The 24,047-nt window shown below is 39.4% G+C and overlaps 2 protein-coding genes across 2 annotated transcripts; both read left to right on the top strand.

The window, feature by feature from the left end:
* Window positions 1-1,957: 1,957 nt before the first annotated feature.
* LOC133716684 (receptor-like protein EIX2) lies at window positions 1,958-3,634 on the top strand. The gene has a single exon (XM_062143360.1). It carries the CDS (start codon window positions 1,958-1,960, stop codon window positions 3,632-3,634), a length of 1,677 nt encoding a protein of 558 aa, XP_061999344.1.
* Window positions 3,635-4,423: 789 nt separating this feature from the next.
* On the top strand, window positions 4,424-5,774 carry LOC133716683 (receptor-like protein 43). Its single transcript, XM_062143359.1, has 2 exons — window positions 4,424-4,482; window positions 5,318-5,774. The coding sequence occupies exons 1-2, from the start codon at window positions 4,424-4,426 to the stop codon at window positions 5,772-5,774; spliced, it is 516 nt and encodes a 171-aa protein (XP_061999343.1).
* Window positions 5,775-24,047: the final 18,273 nt, after the last annotated feature.

Here is a 24,047-nt window from a genome sequence, read left to right as displayed (position 1 = left end):
AGTTGTCAATTGTTTGATCTTAGGATCTTAATTGTATTAATTGTAATTGCTGACCTATAGGATGTAAACTGATCATCAGTCCTCTAGTGTACTTATTGTAATATCAGATCTTTAGCATCTACATTGATCCTCAGTCTTGTATAAAAGTTGAAACACATCAATGAGAAATCATGAAACATTTTCTCCCAATCTTCTTTAGAATAGTGGCCGTGCATGCGTTTCATGCTGCTGCCTTTGCGTGTTTGACGGACAGTATAAAAGGGAATTAATGCTGCTGCCTATGCGTGTTTGACGGACAGTATAAAAGGGAATTAATGCTGCTGCCTATGCGTGTTTGACGGATAGTATGAAAGGAATGAGCAACCTTGGAAGGTCATGAAAAAGTAGATTATAGACTTTGTTTGGTGAGTTTGGTCTATACTCTATAGTAATTAAACTTCTCCCCTGGACAAAACCCCAAAGTATTGAGCAACAATAAGTCTGTTTTAATATTAGACACAAATACTGTGCTGAACATCCCTGAGAATTCCATTAGAATTTATCTTAGTAATCCAATAGATGAAATAGCAATCTTTGCTTAAACAGAAGTACTTACCAGTAAATACGGTTGGAGTGAGTGGAGGCTATTTTTACTTATAAATAGCAATGAATCAGAGGGACTGGTACCCATTATCTACTTCCTTACCCAGAAACAAACACAATGGCTTGCCACAAAGTAGCAGCTGCTTCCTTTCAACTTCTTTCTCTTGTTAGTTTCCTTCTTTTCTTAAATCCATATTCTTCTATTTTCCTTGAAGCCACAACAATATTTGCCAACTCCACTACTGTCAATGATGAGAGGTCCAATGCAGCTTGCATTGAGGAAGAGAGGAAGGCCCTCCTTGAATTCAAGCAAGGTCTTCAAGATCCTTTGCTTGCGCTTCATTCTTGGGTTGGCAAAGACTGCTACAACTGGCATGGCATAGTCTGCAACAACCAAACAGGTAACATCATCGAGCTTCGTCTTTTGGATACACAAATCTCTGGTACACTATCAATGTCAATAGGCAGTCTTTCGGATTTGGAGACCTTGATTCTTTTCAACAATTCGTTCTCTGGCCCACTTCCGATATCAATCGAAAATCTTTCACATCTGCGGACCTTGAACCTTTCTGGAAACTTAATTTCCGGTCCACTTCCGACATCGATCGGAAATCTTTCAAATTTGCAGAACTTGGACCTTTCTATAAACTCAATTTCCGGTCTAATTCCGACATCGATCGGAAGTCTTTCAAATTTGCAGAACTTGGACCTTTCTTACAACTCAATTTCCGGTCCACTTCCGACATCGATCGGAAGTCTTTCAAATTTGCAGAACTTGGACCTTTCTTCAAACTCAATTTCCGGTCCACTTCCGACATCGATCGGAAGTCTTTCGAATTTGCAGACCTTGGACCTTTTTTCAAACTCAATTTCCGGTCCACTTCCGACATCGATCGGAAGTCTTTCAAATTTGCAGACCTTGTCCCTTTCTTCAAACACAATTTCCGGTCCACTTCCGACATCGATCGGAAGTCTTTCGAATTTGCAGAACTTGGACCTTTCTTCAAACTCAATTTCCGGTCCACTTCCGACATCGATCGGAAGTCTTTCGAATTTGCAGAACTTGGACCTTTCTTCAAACTCAATTTCCGGTCCACTTCCGACATCGATCGGAAGTCTTTCGAATTTGCAGAACTTGGACCTTTCTTCAAACTCAATTTCCGGTCCACTTCCGACATCGATCGGAAGTCTTTCGAATTTGCAGAACTTGGACCTTTCTTCAAACTCAATTTCCGGTCCACTTCCGACATCGATCGGAAGTCTTTCGAATTTGCAGAACTTGGACCTTTCTTCAAACTCAATTTCCGGTCCACTTCCGACATCGATCGGAAGTCTTTCGAATTTGCAGACCTTGGACCTTTTTTCAAACTCAAAAATGAATGGAACTATTCCAGAAAGCATCGGACAACTTAGAGAGTTAGAGTTCTTGGATCTCACCGGTTGTTCATGGGAAGGCTTTATATCCGAAAATCATTTTCAGAACACTAGCAGATTGGATCAGTTTTTTTTATCCAGCGAGGCATCCAACTCTTTGGTTTTCAACGTCAGTCATGACTGGATTCCTATCTTCAATCTTACGAATCTTTATATCATGGATTGTAAACTAATGGATACTGCTTTTCCAGTGTGGCTCAAAAGTCAAAAATTCCTTGAGTACTTAACTCTTAAGAGAGGTGGAATTTCAGATACAATACCCCATTGGTTTTGGAGATTTGCACCATTCCTAATGGATGTGAATTTATCTCATAACCAGTTAAGAGGAAACCTTCCCAAGTCTGTGAGTTCTCATCTTCAACACGTTATTTTGACAAATAACAGTTTGGTAGGGTCCCTTCCACTTTGGCCAAATGTAACACAACTAAGCTTGGCAAACAATAAATTTTCAGGGCCTATTCCTCTAAACATTGGCCACGAGATGTCAGAGTTGGTGTTTCTTGATCTCTCAAGGAATTATTTCTCTGGAATTATTCCTAGGGATTGGACTGGTTTGCAAGATTTGAAGGTCATAGACTTTTCAAATAACAATCTATCTGGTGAAATCCCAAGCTCCATGTGCTCCCAACTACCATCACTCAAATGGTTGAGATTAAGCAACAACAATCTTTCTGGGAATCTTGAGTCGTCTTTGCAAACTTGCAGAAATCTCTCTGCACTTGATCTGACAGGAAACAACTTTTCCGGCACCATACCAGATTGTATTGGAGAAAACCTTCATACATTGTCTTATTTAATTCTAAAAGCCAACAAGTTCACAGGAAATATTCCTCATCAATTATGTGATCTCTCCTCTCTTCAGGTTTTAGACCTTTCCCAAAATAATATATCTGGCTCCATTCCTGCATGTCTTGGTGGTTTGAAACAAATGGCAACAGGAGATGGCTTGCGTATCGGCTGGATGATGGACTTCTGGTTTCCTGATGATCCTATGCATATCGACTTAAATGTGAAAGGAGTAGTATATGAATATATTGCTAATATCATAAAACTCATTAAAAAGTTTGACCTGTCAAGTAACAATCTGTCGGGAGAAATACCAGAAGAGCTGAAAAATCTCATGGCTTTGGGTAGCTTGAACTTATCCCATAACCATTTGACAGGAAAGATACCAGAGGGTATCGGAAGCTTACATGAGCTAGAAGCACTTGACCTCTCTAGTAACCATCTTTGGGGTTTAATTCCTTCAAGCATGACCTCTATGACTTCACTAAGCAAATTGAATTTGTCATTCAACAACTTCTCTGGGCCAATCCCATCAGCCAACCAATTCCCCACCTTCGATCCAACCTCATTTGAAGGGAACTCCGGGCTTTGTGGACCTCCATTGCCAACCCGATGCAGCTCAGCATTCTATAATGATCCAGCTGCAAAGGTTGAGGAAGATGAAGAAGATAAGTATGGAAAATTATGGTTCTATGCAAGCACAGCATTGGGGTTCATTGTAGGATTTTGGGTTGTTTTTGGAAGTTTGGTGATAAAGAGGTCATGGAGACATGCTTACTTCCAGTTTCTTGACAATATGAAAGACAAGCTTTGCTTCTGTTTTTGGAAGTGACTCGTTTATCGAGGAGTTTAAGGGCTTGGAAGATGGTTGATTGAACTGAAAAATGTATAATAATTTGTAATTTATATTTATTGTGTTTTTTAGTTACTGGAAATGTAGATAGATTGGGCATATAGACCTGCATCTATCTGAAATATGATCATTATATAAGTAGAAGTGTTTGTCTGCATGAACAGAGTTCTATCTCTCTGAAATGTATGTTGAAAGAGGAAATGTAAAACAGACAAAATATGAAATTGGTGGAGAAATACACTAACCAGTTACAATATGATGATGAGTTATTGACGGTAAAACAACAAACCCAAACAGAGAATAGAGAAAAGCCTTCACCTCCATATCATTGGAGTAGCGAGAATGCAGCACTTGTTCATGGAGGTGTTTTGACTGCTCAGAATGAATTTCACTTCTCATTGCCGAAGAGGATAATGGCCGGCCTGAACCTTTGTGCAATCCATTAGCAAATATAATGAAGCTTTACACAATCTGAAGTTCTGAACTAAAAAATAAATAAATAAATAAATAAAAATTTAAAAATATTATGGTAGTTGAAGCTGTTCTTGAAGACATCTTGGGTATTGCTAGACCTGGAGAAACAACAACAACAACTTGGTCATTGCATAGTGTATCTGGAGCCTTGAGCCTTGAGCCTTGAGCCTTCTATTAGAAACAAAGTTTCAGGTGCAGGTTGGGTCGGTTTTGGCCCAAACTGCCCACCACACTACGTTTTTGCACCACTTTTTGGTACCAACGTGCGGCAATCAAGCCTAACTGACATTCGACATGCCGAGAAACCTGTTCGGTTTTGGTCAGTCCACCAATGCTGCAAGGTCTGCTAGAAAGTCAGTATGCCATCTTTGAGAAATGTTGACAATTTGCCAAGTTGGCAGTTCTCTTGCAAAAATATGGTACCGGAATTAAATTATCTCATCAACTAACCTATGATGATGATGATGATGATGAATAGTACTCGTGTATTTCATGCTGCTACCTGTGTTTGTTCGGCGTACAGTACGAAAGGAATAAGCAGCCTTAGATACTTCATTTTGCAGAGTTTGGTGAATAGGAAACTTGTCCTCAGAAGAAGGCCCCCATGGATATCATAAGCACTGAATATCCCATGTGAATTGTGATTGGGATGACTAAGATAAACACTCTTCATCAAGAATTCTACTATGTTAATTGTGATTGGAAAGCAACGTCTATCTCTTTAATGTTTTCCTTCGAAGAACGATAACTGTTTTACTAAGCTTATAGCAGAAGGGAATTTAAATATTGGGACACAAAACGGCTGTACTAATAGAAATTCATCTAGTTTTCTGGGCTACTAATACAAATATTGACAAGTAAAGCTTGTTGGGGAACTTCATCCATCCTTCCAAAAACATTCAGAAAGGAGGAAATGAAAGGAAAAGAACTTCGCGCAAATAATTTAGTGAGGCAATCATATACCCTAGCTTCTGAATTTTTGTCACGCAGTTGAAGTACAGAGTCTGACTAGACCATTGTGATACATGTGTTCCTTGCAGTATGATAAAGTGAGTAGAAAGTGAGCTCTCATACTAGTTATCTACTTCCTTACTGCAATGGTTTGCCGCAAAGCAGCTGCTTCCTTTCAGCATTTTATTCTTGCTAATTTGTTTCTTTTAATTCAATATTCTTTTGTTTTCTTCGAAGCCACAACAATTTGCCAATCTCCACTACAGCTTTTCACGAGATTTCCAATGTTGCTTGCATCAAGGAAGAGAGAAAGGTTCTCCTTGAATTCAAGCATGACCTTATAGACCCTTTGTCTGTGCTCGACTCTTGGCTTGGGGAAGACTGCTACAGGTGGAATGGCATAGTTTGCAACAATCAAACAGATAACGTCATCGAGCTTCTTCTTTCACATAAACAAATCTCTGGTAAACTTTCAATGTCAATAGGAAGTCTTTCACATAATTTGGAGACCTTGAACCTTTCCATCAACTCAATCTCTGGTGCACTTCAAACATCAATTGGAAATCTTTCACCTTTGACATTTCTTGTACTTGATCTCCAGTCGACTTCCAACATCAATAGGAAATCCGTCACATTTGGTGACCTTGGACCTTTCCAACAACACAGTCCTCGGTCCACTTCCGACATCAATTGAACATCTTTCTCACTTGCAGACGTTGAACCTTTTCTTGAACTCAATCTCCAGTCAACTTCCGACATCAATTGGAAATCTCTCACATTTGCAGACCTTGGACCTTTCCTACAACTCTATCTCCGATCCACTTCCAACATCAATAGGAAAACTGTCACATCTAGAGACTTTACACCTTCCCAACAACTCAATATCTGGTCCACTTCCAACATCAATTGGAAATCTATCACATTTTCAGACCTTGTACCTTTCCTACAATAAGATCTCCAGTCCACTTCCAAGGTGGGTTGGAAATTTGCCTAATTTGGAGTCGTTGTGCCTTTCCAACAACTTGATCTCTAGTCCACTTCTGCCATCAATTGGAAATCTTTCATTTGCAGACCTTGGACCTTTCCTTTAACTCAATCTCCGGTCCACTTCCGACATCAACAGGAAACCTGTCGCATTTAGAGGATCTGGAACTTTCCTATAACTCAGAACTGAATGGAACTATTCTAGAAAGTATTGGACAACACAGAGAATTACATGAAGTACATGGATTTCAGCGGTTGTCCATGGGAAGGTTTTTTCTATCTGAAAACCATTTCTAAAAACTCACTAAATTGGTGAGTTTTGAACTATCATGCCAGTCATCTAACTCTGTTGTTTTCATTGTCAATCATGAATGGATTCCTCCCTTCAATCTTGCATTTCTTACTATCACAGATTGCAAGCTTATGAGTCCTGCATTTCCAGCATGGCTCAGAACTCAAAATTTCCTTAGAGACATAGCACTACCCGATTGGTTTTGGAGAATTTCACCTCTCCTCACATGGTTGGAACTCTCTCACAATCAGTTGAGAGGAGAACTTCCTAACTCCATAAATTCTCCTCTACAGTTCGTGAACAACAACAGCTTAGTAGGTTCCATTCCACTTTGGCCAGATCTAATAAATCTAAGCTTGGCAAGCAACAGATTTTCCGGACCAATTCCCTTAAACATTAGCAGTGAGATGTCAAAGTTGAGTGTCCCAGGTCTTTTGAGGAATAATATGAATGGTACTGTTCCCCCTTTCTCAAGTTATGAAGTCACTGGTCTTTATTCATCTCTCAAGGAATTATATATCCGGAAATATTCCTAGGGATCGGATGGGTTTACAAGATTTGACCATCACAGACTTTTCAAACAACAATCTATCTGGTTAAATTCTAAGCTCCATGTCCATCACTCAAATGGTTGAGATTAAGCAACAACAATCTTTCTGGGGATCTCGAATTGTCCTTACAAAACTGTGGAAGACTGTCTGCACTTGATTTAAGAGGAAATGAATTCTGGACCCATACCAAAATGTATTGGAGAAAACTTACAGTTGTTGTCCTACTTACGTCTGGGAGCCAATAAGTTTACTGGAAATATTCCTGAACAAATATGTGGTCTCTTCGCTCTTCAGGTTTTAGATCTTTCCCATAATGATATAAGAGACCCCATCCCTAGATGTCTTGCCAATTTAAAACAAATTACAAAGGCAGGTGAGATGATTAGATCCTGGAGGAGCGAGCTGACGTCCTTGCAGGTTTTTCTTGATCTCATGCATATGGACATAAATGTCAAAGGAGTAGAGTATGAATATACTGATACTCCCTAACTATTCATGAACAAGTTAGACTTGTCAAGTAACAATCTGTCGGGAGAAATACAGAAGAGATAAAAAGTCTTACTGCCTTGGAGAGCTTGAATTTATCTCACTACCACTTGACAGGAAAGATACCATGCGGTATTGGAAGCCTGCATAACTTAGAAGCTCTTGACCTCTCTAGTAATCATATTTAGGTTCCAATTCCTTTAAACATGACCTCTTCGACTTCACTACATGAATTGTACCTGTCATACAACAACCTCTCTGGGCCAATTCCATCAGCCAACCAATTCCTTACCTTCAATGATCCCAATGTCATTTGAAAGAAACTCAGGACTTTGTGGACCACCATTGCCAAACTAATGCAGACACAAAGATACATAATGATGAAGCAATTAATAAATTCACTAAACTTATGACATAAATTATTGACAGAAAAACAGCGAATTCTAAACATAAACAGAGAACAGAGAATAAAGAAATGACAGAAGGCAACCCTCCAAATTTTCAAAGTCCACAATGTCGTCCACTGATTCATCCAATTTTTGCCTCCCAAAACGTGGTTTTGTGTTCATAGCTGAAATGGGTGCGGCATTTTCACATACAATTGATGTGCATACAGATTGGTCAAGCACAATGGCAACAGGATTATCCGTTTGTAATCCGGAAATTGCCCGAAAATGTAATCTTGTGGTCTCCACCACTAATTCGAACACATTTGAAAACCTTCAGCTCCATTGAATCCAATCACTGGTGAATCTGACCGGTTGTACCCATATCAAGCACATATGGGCTTGCTTTGTCGGTATATTGTCTCTTTCACCATCTGGGTCTGTATGTTTTATGTTTGAATTCCCAGAATTCCTTCACCAAGTACCCATGTTTGATTTGCAGTTCAGTTCGATAAGGAGAAGCTGAGCGAAAGTGAAGGATATGTTCAAGAAGAGGAAAACAGAGAGAGGTCCCAAGGTTTTGTCTTTCCCTGTTTTAATTTATCTTGCCGAAACTACCCTTACGCGCCCAAACTCGTATTTAAACGAAGTCAATGGGTCTTTCCCTGTTTTGATGTCTGGAAAGAAGAAAGCAGACAAGTTTTGGGGTTAATGTTGTTGTAAATGATAATGACTATTCATGCAATATGTATTGCTTAATGTATGCGATTGATAGACTCGTAATGTGTGCGATTGACATACTTGTAATGTGCGATTGACAGACTCGTAATGTATGCGATTGACATATTTGTAATGTGTGATTGATTAGTATAGCTATTATGTATTGCCTTTTGTATACATGATGTAACCCTATATAAACCTCATGGTGAGATGAATACAATACAATTTTTCCAATTCTCTACAACACGTTATCAGCACGAGCCCTAACCACAAGAAAAAAAAAACCAAACCAGAAAATTCTTCAAAACCTGCCACTGCCACCTTCGAGCCTCACTGCCGCAGCTCCTAGCCCACGCTAGCCTCACCTGCGCACCTGCCCCTGCAGCACCTACGCGCCCTTGCGCACGCATCCCTGCTGCCCCTACAGCACCAACGCACACCGACTACATCCTTCTCTTTTCCTGTGCACGTCCATCTGCTTGCAGTCTCCGAAACATCTAGTTCGGAATCTCAGATCAAAATCCTTTCTTCATCAGAGCTGTTCATCTCTGTCTCTTCCATCTGACTTCCGAATTTCAGCCTTATCGGAGTTATTTTGAGACCGGTACAACAATCAAAGTGAAAGCTGTTAAGAAGAGAATCTGCTCCGAATTTCAACACGTAAGTTTTGTAATTAAGGTTGCTGCTTTCTTGTATTTTAAATTCCTTTTATTTTTTGCACAATTTTGGAATATATGAACAAGATTTTGAGTATTTAATAAAGCGGAATTATGGGGATTCACACTTAAAGAACTAAGAGTGTTCGTATGAACTAAGAGTGTTCGTATGAACTAAGAGTGTTCATAATGCTCGGACTAAGAGCGTCCGCAAGCATCAAATTGTGCCCATATTAAACATCATTGTTCTGTCTAATCCAAATATTCTTGGAAATCGATTTCTTGGTAGCATTAAGGCTCGGAAATCTTATATTAGTTGTCGTGGAAGTTTTTACTCCGAAACTAATCTATTCTCCTTTGTCTTTGAATGTCGAATGCAAACGTGCAAAAACTCGACTTCACTAAACCAGATTCAAATGACATTTGTTATCACCGATGGGTGAATGACGTCAAGAATCACCTCACTACTAATGATATTCTGTGGAGAAGAGCTCACAGACTAAAGATTAATTGAGAAAAATCCTCTCAACCTTCCCCGTCTCAGCGTTAATGATTGCCAAGCAATAGGCTTGTGTGCAATGCTAGATGGATTACGAGGTTTCATCAACTTATGTCAGTTACTGAGAAAACTAACAACATACTCGTGAAAAACTATAATTCAAAGGCCCGTTGGAACTAAGAGCGTTCACGAGGCGAATTATAATAGCGCACCTAAAGAAGGGCGCAAGGAGCGGAACCCTAAAAAGTTAGGGGCCAACGAAATGGACGTGTGGGTTCATACAACCGCCCTACAAAGGAAGGAAAACCGCGAGATTGATAAGCGGACACGTGGCAACATTGGCCAACGTGGGAGAGGCAAAACAGGCGCCGCCGGTAGTGGTGGTGTCGCCACCAACGTCCATGGAGGATGTCCAAATGCACAAGGTGCATCTCAATTAATGGGTGAGGTAATGCTATAGATGTGGATCTTTAAAGCATTGGTTTAAAGCACTAGAATGCGAGTGGAAAAACAAAGCTGCACAATACAAGTGTATAAAGATATGAGAGAGCATGAGGCTCATCTCGCAGCTGAAGGAGATGATGGAAATGACAATGACATCAATCTCATCATTACAGACTTCAAATCTGGCGAGGAAAACAACCATGTTGATGCCGGAGATTTTGATTAAATAGTCTTTTATTTTTCCAAGAATTATGTAATGGCAATTATGCCTTAATCAATAAATGACAATTTTGTATTAACTCTTTCTCAAGTGGCGCATCCAATGAAGTATGATGTCTAGGAAAGTAATTGAGATTAGTGGTACTTAAGAGAGCCTCGTTCCACCGACATCTCTCTCTACTTCCCTGGTCATATTTGATTGGAGTTACCAAACGGATTGAGTGACTACAATCTGTCTAAGTTTGACTTTTATTTTTGGATTAGACTTTGCTTAAGAAACTTTGATGTAATCATTGGCTATTAATAAAGTGTCGATTCTTTTACTTAATGTCTTGGACATACCTTAATTCGAACTTTATTTGAAAGATATAAGAGCCAATGGTTTTCATGTGGAAACACATTGTGAGAATGGACAAGAGTTCCTTTGCATCACCTCTAATGACTACGGGTATAAACGAGTATTAGAAACTTATGTGTCGCTCTAGTGGGTTGTATGCAACCACTATTCGAGTCATTGAATCCAGCCATGTCATGAGAAATGATTTATGGGATTCTGACACATATAGGCTTTGACATGACCGTTTGGGACACCCAGGTCGTGATATGATGATCCGTCTATTAAAGACTTCACACGGACATCCATTCTTCAAAACGAAGAGAAGTAAGAACCAAAAATCGGTTGGAGGAGAAGCACATACGCCTCACGGCGCCAAGACTGTGCATGACCGGCCACTTAGGGCAGGTGTCGTCTACCCCCTACGGCAACAACATGTCTTTGACGCCATGGACTCCTCTTTGACTCCTTTTTCTACTTCTAAAGTCAATTGTGACTTCATGGCACAACCAAATTCTTATTGGTAAGAATTTGGTTGCTTCTAAAGCCCATCTTTCGTTTTGCAAAGCCTGCTCTTTAGCAAAATTAGGATTGAGACCATCCTATGCGAAGGACACTAAGGAAATAATTCCATTCTGACAAAGAATCTAAGGGAATTTTGTGGATTGGATCAACCAACTTGCGGACCGTATAGATGTTTTATGGTGTTGGTTGATACGCAAACACACTGGTCACGTGTTGTGCTATTATCAACTCGTAATACTGCTTATACTATACTCCTAGCACATAACATATGGCTACGGGCTCACTACCCAGATCATCCCCTTCAGTAAATTTGACTTGATAATGCTAGAGAGTTTACATCGAAAATTTCGATGACTATTGCATATCATTGGGTATTGATATCAAGTATCATATTCCCATGTACACACCCAATTGGTCTCGCGGAAAAGCCACCATTAAAAGACTACGATGGTAGCCCAGACTTTGGTAATGCGCACCAATATTTCCGCTTGAGTTATGCAATATCGCATGCAGCTATGCTAATTCGTCTACGACTCATAGCAGCCACTCAATTTTTATTTGCGTTACAGCTAGTGACTGAGTTCGAGTCTAATATCTCGTACTTATGCATATTTGAGTGTGCGGTTTATGTGCCAATTGCGCCGCCACAGCGCATCAACATGAGTCATTGCAATGAATGCATATATATATATTTGTGTTGGACATGAGTCTCCAACTATAAGTCCGCTATGTAGAACCCTTGACAGGCGATCTTTTTTTTTTTTCTTTCGCTGGATTTGCGGATTGTCACTTTGATGAGACAATCTTCCCGTCGTTAGGGGGAGATTAGAACGTCAACTTTCAACAGAAACGACAGGAATTGTCGTGGTTTGTCCCCACTATGTCTCATCTTGATCCCCTAAAAGTGATGAGATCACATATACCTGCTGCAAACATGCCTGCAAGGATTGATGTCCCCACAAGAGGACATGGTGCCACCCAGAGAAGATGGGTACGGCACCACCACCATGGATGGTGGTATGGTGACGCCACAAGGTGGCATAATGGCGTCATAGGTCATGGGTTCCGCTAGAGAGCGTAGGAGACCCATAGGTTCGATGGATTCTCGCCCTAAGAAGAGAGCGAGTTTGGCACAACTTGATCCATTGATCATTGATACTCAAAATCCGTCTCATGAGAATATTTTGGATTGTGGTTATGTCCAAGAGACATCGTTGGGGGACGCCTCAATGTTAGAACCAATTCCTGAGAATATAGAGATCTCTACGGACTACACTAGTGTACATGAGGACGTGGAATTGTTGAGACCAATGACATCGAACCTTACTCCGTTGAATAATGCCAACGTAGAGAAAATTGGCCTAAATGGAAAGATGTGATCCAGGTTGAATTGGATTCACTAACGAAGAGGAAGGATTTCGGGCCTGAGATGCCAACACCTCCTAACATAGTTGATTGAATTCGAAACGAGAACCAAATTGGATGGATTTTCTACAACCACTATAAAACATTACAATCTCTCCATTGAGTAGTTGGTTTCTCCGAATTCATTTTCCATTTCATGGTTGTTTTAGAATGAACCTCAACAATTTAAATGCAATGTATAAGTCAATACAACTAGGAGGCAAATTGGTATAGGTCAATGTCTTTGTAATTAAAATTGAAGTTGCTGAGGGTTTAAGATTCCACATTCCTTCAATGTTTCCAACCATCAATCCTGAGGGTTTGTTGGATGTTGGTAGGCCTGTGACAGTTGCTGAAGTTAAAACTGCTTTGTCTGCTATTGGAAGTCTCAAGGCTCCGGGTTTTGATGGCTTTCCTGCTATCTTCTATCAGCAACATTGGAATATCTGTGGAGAAGAGGTTAGTAATCTGATTTTAATTGCTTTTATTAAGGGCGAGATCCCTGATGGTCTAAATCATACTTTAATCACCTTAGTGCCCAAAATTCAGGGGCCTAAATACATGCACTTGTTTCGACCTATAAGCTTATGCAATACTATTTATAAAATAATCACCAAAATCATAGTTTCAAGGATCAGACCCTTTCTCACACAATGGATAAGTCCTTGTCAAGCTAGCTTTGTTCCTGGTAGGAATATTTCAGATAATATTCTAGTCACACAGGAAATTCTTCACAAGTGTCGTACCGTTAGTGGTAAAAAAGGTTTCATGGTCTGGAAGATTGACCTTTCTAAAGCCTATGATAAGTTGAATTGGAGCTTTATCCAGCAAGTTCTTTATGAACTTCAGCTGCCTGAGAACTTAATAAAGTTAATAATGCATTGCATCACTTCTGCTACTTTTCAAGTTATTGTCAATGGTGATTTATCTGAGAAATTTGGAGCTGGGAGAGGAGTAAGACAAGGTGATCCTCTATCTCCTTACATTTTTGTCCTTTGTATGAAAAAACTCTCACACTTGATCCACGCTGCTATTGAGGCTAAGCAGTGGAAGCCTATTCAGTCTTCACAATCTGGTCCTTTTGTCTCCCATCTTTTTTTTGCTGATGATATAATTCTTTTTGCTGAAGCCTCTACTATCCAAGCCTCTGTTTTAAAGAAATGCATGGATTTATTTTGTGGTCTTTCTGGGCAATCAGTGAATTTTGATAAGTCTATGCTTTATGTCTCTCCTAATGTCAGCAAAAGCCTTGCTCGAGAAATTAGCAACATCTGTGGCTCTCCCCTGACTAACAATTTGGGTAAGTATCTTGGCATGCCTCTTCTGCATTCTCGAATAACAAAAGCTACTTATGCTGAGATTGTTGATAAAGTTCAAGGTAGATTGGCTGGTTGGAAATGCAAGAATCTTAGTATGGCTGGAAGGCTTACAATGATACAAGCTGTGACTGCATCCATTCCTACATACTCTATGCAGACTACTAAACTTCCAGTTTCCACATGTGATCAACTTGATAAGTTAAATAGAGATTTTCTTTGGGGAGATTGTGCAGGGCAAAAGAAGATTCATATGGTTAGTTAGGATAACGTTTGTCGACCAAAATTCTGTGGAGGCCTTGGAATTAAAAAAACGATGCAGATGGATAAAGCTATGTTAGCTAAAATAAGCTGGAGACTTGTGCGAAATGAGGAAGGCCTCTGGTGTGATATTCTTAAAGCTAAATATCTCAAAAAGGAAAATTTACTCAATTCAAACTATACTAAACCAAGGAACTGCTCAAGCACTTGGTCTAGTATTTGCTTTGGTGCATCTCTTCTCAGAGAGGGCATTTTGTGGAGAATTGGCAATGGTGATACTGTTCATTTTTGGACTGATGTTTGGCTTAATATTGGTCCTCTGCATTCTTTGGCTCTAGATTCTGCCATGGTGGATATTCATCTTCTTGTTCAAGACTTTTGGATTGACAATGATTGGGACTCTGTAATGCTTTATGCTTGTTTGCCCACGACAGTTGTGGATCAGATCTTGAATATCCCTATATCACAAATGAGGAATGCCCCTGATAAGATTATTTGGCAGCACACTTCCCATGGTAAATTCTCGGTGAAAAGTGCCTATAATTGTATGTTCCTTGACCAACAAGTTGACAATACAAAGTGGAAACATGTTTGGAAATTTGATATTCCTCCTAAGCTGAAAATCTTTGTTTGGCTTTTTGTTCAAAGTAGATTGCTTACAAATGTGAACAGGGTTAGACGAAATTTAACTACTGATTCTAGTTGTCATCATTGCCCTGGAATTCCAGAATCCATGACTCACATTTTCAGAGATTGTGTTAAAGCTCAAGAGATTTGGAGAACTATTGGTGTTCCTGATACAATGAAGAGAACTTTTACCCTTGACTGGAATGGTTGGTGTGCTTCAAACTTGTTCCAAGCCAACTGTAAGTTCTTGGGTTTCAACTGGTCTCAACTTTTCATCTTTATCTGTTGGTTTATATGGAAATGGCGCAATAAGTATATCTTTGATGCTGATTTTAGGGGTCCATATAGTGCATCAACTATAATTTTCCAATATATAACAGAATGGATATCTCTAAACTCTAAGCCTGCAAAAAATTGTAATACAAGGGTGGAGATGCTATGTTGGCAAAGACCTGAGATTGGTCATTTTAAGTTGAATGTTGATGGCTCTAGAAATGGGGAGGGGCTAATTGGTGCTGGTGGGGTTATTAGGGACAGTAATGGTGTATGGAGCAAAGGGTTTATGAAGAACATTGGGCGTGGAGAAGTACTTCAAGCAGAGGCCTGGGGTTTGTTAACTGGCCTCCAAATGGCTGTTGAGATGGATATTACGCATTTGGAAGTGGAGACTGATTCTGCTGTGTTGTTTAACCTTCTACACAGTACTGATATTGAGCTCCATCCTCTTGGAACCTTGTTGAACAATTGCAAAACTTTGGCACAACATTTTGAGTCCTACTCTATCAAGCATATTTACAGAGAGAGGAATACGGTCGCTGATATTTTAGCCAAAAGGAGTCTTGATCAAGATCTGGGAACTTACAGCTTCAATACCAATCCAGCTTTTACTACTCATGCAAGCTGTCTTAGATGACATTGATGGCCTAGTGAGGTCTCGTTCCTTTGTAACAGCCTTGGCTGTTTAGTTTCTGTGTTTTTGTTTTCTTTGTTTGGGCTTCAGGCCCCCTTGTAACCAAAAAAAAAAAAAAAAATTGAAGTTTTTATCATATGTTCACACACATCTATTGATGGAATATTTACAGACGTGATGTGAAAAAATAAGCATGTTTCGCGGTCGTCATGCCATCGGTCAACTAAGAAGACATACAAGTGACAACGGTTGACCAATTCGATCGGATTCGAAAATATGGTGAAATTGGCTAAATTTTTTACCACACTCATATTTATTGTAATAATCACATCCAACGGTCGGTTTTCCCATTTTCTTTGAATTGATAGAGGTTGCTCTTTAGAGTGTATATGATATAAATATAGGTTTATAAGAGTAACTAAATTTGATCTACTTGATCGAATTCGAAACGAGAACCAAATTGGCTGAAATTTTTACAACCACCATAAAACATTACAATCTCTCCATCGAGCGGTTGGTTTCTCCAAATTCATTTTCCACTTCATATTTGCTTTAGAATGAACCTCAACAATTTAAATGCAATGTATAAGTTATACAATTTTAGGAGGCAAATTGGTATAGACCAACATATTTGTAATTAAAATTGAAATTTTTATCTTATGTCCACGCACATCCATCGATGAAATATTTACAAATGTGATGTAAAAAAATAAGCACGTTTCGTGGTCGTCACGCCATTGGTCAACCAAGAAAACATACAAATGATTATGGTTGACCAATCCGATCAAGTTCGAAACTATGGTGAAATTGACTAAATTTTTAACCACACGCATAATTTATTGTAATAATCACATCCAACGGTCGGTTTTCCCATTTTCTTTGAATTGATAGATGTTGCTCTTTGAAATGTATGATATATAAATATAGATTTATAAAAAAATTAGTGTCTTTAAATATTTTTTATAAATAAAGCCCACAAGGCCCGGCCCGAAAAAGCCCTCAAGGCCCGCTTTATATAGACGGGCTTGGATCCTTCGATTTACAATAAATCCCGGCCTGGCCCGCCTTTATTTAAAAATATAGTAAGGCCCAGCCCGGCCTGTTGACGAGGCCTACAACAAAAGCTTCCATAGGGCCAATGTAGGACAACAAACCAAACCCTCTTGAAGTGGGATTTCCTCCTCCACGCTAGCTACCTCCAGAGTTGGTGCAAGCTTGGGCTTGTTTAGATGACCACGAGGGCGGCCCTTCTTCTTCGGCACCTTCCCAACAGTAATGAAAACCTCCACCAAACCTTCACCAAAATCAATCGGCCCAACTGCCAATTTCAGCCGCTTCCCAACCTCAGCCCAATCGTCGCAAAAAGTTCAATTTGTAGTCGCAAAAGCTCAATTTGTCGTCACAAAAACAATTGTTTTTAGTACTGAGCCCAAAATCATTGGGCCCAGCAATATGTCTAATAGGCCCACCCAGCCCACTGCTCCATTGCCCAACAGTCAACCCTAGTTTGAAACTAAGGTTTCCGGCCTGCCTAGAGAATTGGAGTACCAGAGGTCTGGACCTCCGCTTCTACCAAATGTGGACCACCATCAATCGACCCCAGAGATCCCGAACCAGCCCCAGCAGCCTTGAGTCCACGAGCGCCACCACCTCCGACGACAAAGAGTCCGCAACCACCTGCAAATCAATACCAACGGAGACTAGCACAGCAACCACCGCCAACACCAACCCCCTGTCGCAATTCACACCTCTATGATAGAAGAATCCACAATCCTTGCAAATGCCATGGCACCTCTCATATTGGAACTCCAACTCTACAGACAATTCCGGCGAATAATGAAACTCCCTTCGAGCCCATATCCACTGCCACACATTGTGAATCTGCCAAATTCGTTTAATCGAATCCTTCCTCTACAACGCCACCAGATCAGCCCTAACAAAAGCTCCCCATCAAATTTCTGATACGGGTCAAGGCTCGTACGTTGCGTATTGCAACGCACAAACCCTTGACCATAACCCAGACCTGGGAAGGAGTGCAGCAGGACCTCTGACAACGTACCTACATCATCGTAGTCTGCCAGCAAGAGCATCGAGTTGCTATAATACCACGGTCCACCATAGAGGCCAGATGCGGTGCTTCTCCTCCTGCTCCTTGAATTGGAACACAAACATCCCTTGCTCCTCATGACGGATTAAACCTTCTCCTTTAGCCGCCACACCCTGGAGATCGTCACCGAGATGGACGGCACAATCACTCGTTTCTCAGATAGCAACCGGCCACACAGCTTAAAAACGATTCATGGAGCACATCTCCACACCCCACTAGGCTCACCGCAGCCTCCTCCAACAGAGCGAAAGTAGCCGCCTTTTCCTCCTCCACCATCTCTAGGTAACTCTTGATCAGTTTTTCAGCTAGGGAGAAGACCCTAGCAGAGAAAAAATTGACAAAATAAATTGATTTTTTTATGAATCAAACCACTTAATTGGTTGGAAAAGAGGTTAAGATATGCAAGTGAGCTCATGTTTGCGAAAGCATTCGGAATCAAACCACTTAATTGATTGGAAGAGAGGGATAGATGTTCAAGTGAGCCCATGTTTCTAAACATGTGAGTCCCAAAAAATTTGTCGAGTTTAATTGAGATCATTTAATAATTATTTTACGACCTCGGAGATTATAAGGTGCTCGAGAATATCTTTTGGAAGTTTTCACAAGGTGAAATTCTTGATTTAAGAATTTGATAATAAAATACATGACACGACGAGTTCGTGTGAATTTTCGGAGAATTTTTCAGATACCCGAGCAATTTTTAGTAATTTTTGGAATTTTCAGAATTAAAGAAATTATTCAAGAAAAATAAAAAATACGTGGTGCGATCTGAGCCATCGAAATTCTGCACCATTTATCTGAGCCGTTAAAATAGAGTACATAAAGGCTAGGATGAGATCAGCGCACCAGATCACACCAGAAACTTGTCAAGCTTTCGACCCGGATCGGCGACCCGGCGACTGGGTCATACCGGAACTCAGCCGTCCGGCCACTTCACGTCGGCGCACTAGTGCCGTTCGAATTCACTCGTCGTCGCTGTCTTCCCTATGCCCCTGGATTATCCATCCATGGAGCGAGGAGAGATAATCGAAGGTAAAATCCTTAAAGCTTTTTCCGGCGGGTTCTGGAATTTTCCAGTGCCTCCGGTCATCGTTGCACGTGCTTGAGGTATGGAAAACGATCCCCTCTTCGTGCTGTACACACTGGTATAATTGGTTTTCCATTTTGATTAAGTTTTGATCAAATTGATGTTTTGGTTGATTTCGAGTGTCGACGTAGCCATTGCTGTTCACGATGGCTTTTCCGGTTTTCTGGGTTCAGCTCCGACGTCTAGGGGCATCGGTTGATGTCTTCTAGAGCTCGATTCACTGGGAACGTTGAATTGGTGAGTTCGGCCAGAATCTGCCACCGCGGTGCCACTCTTTGTGGAGGCGATTTGAACTTTGTTTGGTTATTGACGAAAGATCGCTCGGTTGCAGAATCGATGAATGGATTAGAGCCTAAGGTTGGTGTTCGAAATCAAGTCGAATTCATTGTTGGAAAAATTAAGGTAATTTCCCAATCCTAACCTCAAACGAAAATGGATGGCGGATTTGGGATTGTGAAATCATGTGGATATTGTGCAAATTGAAATGAGTTGGAAATAACTGTGAAAGGTTGGAATTCATGTCTCTGCTCAGAATCGACCGGTTTGATTTAGAAAAAGATATTGAAGGCAAATTATGATTTGTGTTGTTGTTGGAATTTAATCTTCCAGATTTTAAGTTTCAATTGATTCGATCGCTCTTATTGTGATGGCTTGAAAGTTACAAGAAATTATAGGGTTTTGAATCGATAATTGACATTTGATATAAGTTGGTTATTGGTTTGAATGGAACTTAAGAACTAAAGTGAAAAGGAAAGAAGAGTAACATATTGGCCAATATGAAATGGAATTGGACTAAGCTTCTAATTATTTCGATATGGTCATGATCGGTCGAAACTATGTAAGTGCGATAAAAATTGTCGGCACTTAAAGCATGTTGTGTCACAAAGTAAAAGTTATTGGTCGTGGATTGGTCAAATTAATTTGGTTAAATTAGGGAAATGGTTGGACAATCTAATTTGTCAAAGCGTATATAATTTTTTTTTTTTTTTTGAATAAAGGGCTGGTGCGGCTACCCTCAAGCCTTGATTAATGAAACTGTCGAATACAAGGGGGGGGACATAGAGCCTAAACCCCTGATTACCATAAGCATCTAGAATATTTTCCGAAATAATATCAGAAAACTCTACAAGACTTGTATTCTAACAAGCACCAACTAGCAAAGAGTGCAATAGCTACTCCATTTGCTTTAACATAGCAGTGACATAGCGGAAAGAAAACTCGATATGTACCCCGTGTACAACATAGCATAATTACCTGCTTTAGCACAGCTTTCCTCCCATGTGGCCGCCGAAAAGTAAATCCGACGACACTTAATCTCATCCTGCCACTAGGCGGTAGCGTCCATTTGACAAAGCAAATAAGTATAGAGTGCATACTTAGGCACAAAGCCCGATTAGGCCTACACAGTATATGTAGGATTTTAAGCGTATATAATTATTTCCCTAAGAAAGTGTTATTAATGGAATTGTGTTAGAATTTAGGACTCCAGTTACCCGAGGAACAAAAGGTTCGTTTCGGACAACATGAAATTGTAAAACTTTGGTATCCAGGTAGGGGACTCAGGAGACAATCTTGGTTAGTGATTTTCTATTTCGATTTATGTGTGATGCATGATGCATGATAAAAGTGCTAGTTAATAAAAGTTCAAGTGTTTAAGTGATTAAAAGTTAACGTGCGCGGGAGACCTGTTATTGGCTTGAAAGCGAAGGCGTCACTGACCTCCTTGGGTTCGATCCCCTTAACTTCTGGAAGGTTAGCTACACCAATCGGACGGCGCTTCGACTGAAATGACTACTATTTTCCGTCTGTGTAGCTAGGTAGCGAACGCTCTCACTACGCTTACCTGGTTTAAAATTTATGTGAGGTAATTAAGGTCGTGTCGTGGGTCAATGGAACCGTCCAACAAGTAATATGTGGCGTCGTGTTTATTTGAATATCATGCATCAGGTTTTTAAGACGGAAAATATTTTTGAAGTTTGTCATTCATATATATATATATATATATATACAGATTTTATCCAGAACGGAGCTCCGCTTTGAAATTAACGTGTAAAGTTCGAGTTTTGGGTCACTTTTCGGTTGCATATCCACATCTTGACCGTTCAGTTTTTAGGTACTAGTGTATAGCCAAGTATTGACTTGACTTGTAGATTATTGAATCTTCCATATTAGCCGTGATCAGTTTATTTGCACAGAAATTGCTTACAGAAAAACCATTTGATAAGAATTTGGAAAGTGGAGAGCAATTACAACCAGTCAAATTACCAGTAATTAACAAGTTGAAGAAAACACAAAACAACAGATGTGTAGGAAATACTCTTTTTTCCTTTATCACTCTATTTTATTCTTTTTTTTTTTCTAAACTAAATACTCTGCATTAGACCAAAAAAATAAAAAATAAATAAATACTCTGCATAGTGCATGCTAGCATAGTGTCAGTGGATCCATCATCTGTGTTAAACAATTCTATCTTAAAATTGTCAGTAAATTTCCTCTCAAACAACCCTTCATCTCTGGGATTGAACTACTGGACTCAAGTTAGTATCAAACACAAAGTAGCATTTTGTCTAGCTCTCTTTTCCAAGAAAAAAAAAATGATCTGGGATAATAGAGATAAATTAGCTATATAGTGGCACAATATCAAAGTTCCTAGTGGTACGCTAAAAGCAAGCGCGCAATTTAACCCTATAAAATGTAGTTGTTAGTACAGAATAAGTAGGGATCGTTCAAGCCGGGAATTGAGGATACACCTGTAATTGCATAAAAAACAAAGAATCAATAAAAAGTATAAAGTATTATTTACAAAAATAAACAAAGTTACATGAGATCAAAATTAGGGGTTTTAGGATTATAAAATTAAAAATTAAAATAAATAAAAATAAAGAAAATGTAAAAATACATAGATAAGGGTGGAATGCAAGGAACAAAGATCAAAACCACAATCATATGAATTAAATTCAATCACAACTCTTATAGTTGATTTTCTATGTCATGAGAAAGTAGTTCACCATGTAAAACGTTAGTAAGCAAACGATTTCCCATTTTTTACTTTCCTTGAATATTTAATCTAAGTGAAAGCACATAAATTAAACCTATTGAACATACAATCATAGTCTAGAAAGCTAGCTACTCAAGAACACATTCAATGCATGAAGAACAAAGGAAGGATGTCAACCAAAGTGCACAACCTAGTATGAAAAAGTTCATCTATTTGCAATCCTCCTTAATTGGTTTCAACTTTTGTCCAAAACCTTTACTACTTATGAAATAGGTTCACAAAACTATTAGGTGAATTGTTAACCTAAATCTAGCTCCAATTACATGCATATATCCTAAGTTGGCCACCAAAGAACACATACATATAAAAGCTTTTTGTAATCCAAAATCAATTCAGCAATCTCACATAAGCAACATAGAAATCAACATATAGAGATCACAACTTTATTTCAAAACATATAAACGGGCTTTAAACTTTGCCCTTAACGTTATTTGTTAACTAGAATTCATAACTCTACGAATCAAACAAAGGAAAACTAAAAAGTTTACAAAGAAAAAGATGAAATACACCGTGAAAGATGAATGACAAGCCTTGAGACGAAGAACTTGAAGATCCTTGAAAGCAAGAAACCTTCTAAGGACGGCACAAGGATAGATGGCAGCTAGGAATTTGATGTATTGCATGGCTTGTTCTTCTCCTTGCTTGAAGACGCAAAACTAGAAGACTAGAGAATGGAATCTAATTTTTAGTGTGTGAAAAGAATGAAAGAATTGATGATAGAAAACGTCCCAAGGATGCATCTATATATAGGGGACGGAAAACTTAGTCTCCAAGTCTTCTGGATCCTTCTTTTAATTTCTAGGAATTATCTGGTTGATCCACACAGCTCCAACCAATCAAATAAATCCATGCCATGTCAGCTTTTCTGCATTGTCCAACCAATGAGAAGCCTCCAAATTAAGTAGATTTAAACCATGAGTCTTTAAAGAAGATAATATTGCTGAATTTATAAAGAAATTTTCTGATTTAGACTCCCAAAATTCGTCCAAATAGGGGTGTGAGCAACAAGCAACATATCTGGACTTGTTTCCATCTTTTCTGCATGTTGTAATCCCTTAAAACTCTCCAATGATGATGTCAAACCATTTTGGAAGCCTCTAGGGCGTCACATGTGGAATATTATCTGAAATATGAAGCATAAATTCGGTCATGGGCTTCCCGATGTGATTTGAGCCTCAAAACAAGAAATTCCAATCAAAAGTCCGATTTGCGCGTAGCTTGACCTTCCTGTACTAAACCAGCCGTAACTTCTTCTAAAAAAAAGATATTGGTAAGCCGTAAAAAGCTCTGGAAACTGACATTTGAGGAATTCCAACAATATAAAAATCATCATCTAGTTCATCATGAGCTGCTCTCAATGCTCTGTCTAAGTTGATTGACTTGCACAGGCAGATTTCTTGATTTGGCCTTTCATGTGTCTTTGCTCCTAGTGCTCTCAGGTTTCCTAGCCGCATTAGAACTCCTTATGTCTTCAGGAATCCTAGTCAAACAAGGACTCTTGACATGAAATATTCTTGAACATTCCGAAATTTTCTTTCGCTTTCCTAGTTCAACTGAGACTCCTTGTGTCATTAGGATTCCTTTTCCTAGCAGGAATAGGTTTCCTAGTCCAACTAGGACTCTACATTTTTCACCATTTTTCTTCTCCGAACATGTTTCCTAGTTGACCCAGGATTCCTACTTTGACTGGGTTTCCTAGTCAGATAAGGATTTCCTGGCTGGACCAGGAAAACTTCATTTCTTCATTTCAACTCATTCTGTATCCTTGTGCCTTGCCTTTATCGTTTCCAACATCTCATTTGCTTCTCATATGCCTTTAAGCTCATTTCCTCTTCATTTGCTCCAGTGCACCTAAAAATAGAAACTACATTAAAACTGATTTATTTAAGGAAATAACTAAGTAAAATATGAGGAAATAACTATTAAAACATTGCATTAAAATGCTCCTATCACCTAGAGCCACTCATAATTTTTTACCTTCTTACCATGTCCATGAGGCAATTGATGGGTCAGATTCTTAAAGTTGATGGGTTAGACTTGCTGGTTTCTAAAGAAACCTGGACCCGTACAAGAGGTAATTTGTTAGTGAAAATCAACTAGA

Source organism: Rosa rugosa, chromosome 6 (genome assembly GCF_958449725.1).
Source record: "Rosa rugosa chromosome 6, drRosRugo1.1, whole genome shotgun sequence".
Classification (NCBI taxonomy): Eukaryota; Viridiplantae; Streptophyta; class Magnoliopsida; order Rosales; family Rosaceae; genus Rosa; species Rosa rugosa.
Note: the sequence above shows the minus strand (reverse complement) of the source record. Positions and strands in the feature narration are given on the sequence as shown.

Bases quoted from the DNA above. Each gene is read 5' to 3' on its own strand.
- LOC133716684 (XM_062143360.1), top strand. From the start codon at position 1,958: ATGAATGGAACTATTCCAGAAAGCATCGGACAACTTAGAGAGTTAGAG.
- LOC133716683 (XM_062143359.1), top strand. From the start codon at position 4,424: ATGCCGAGAAACCTGTTCGGTTTTGGTCAGTCCACCAATGCTGCAAGG. The intron at 4,483-5,317 runs GTCAGTATGCCA...TTTTCTTCGAAG, and splicing joins GCTGCAAGGTCTGCTAGAAA to CCACAACAATTTGCCAATCT.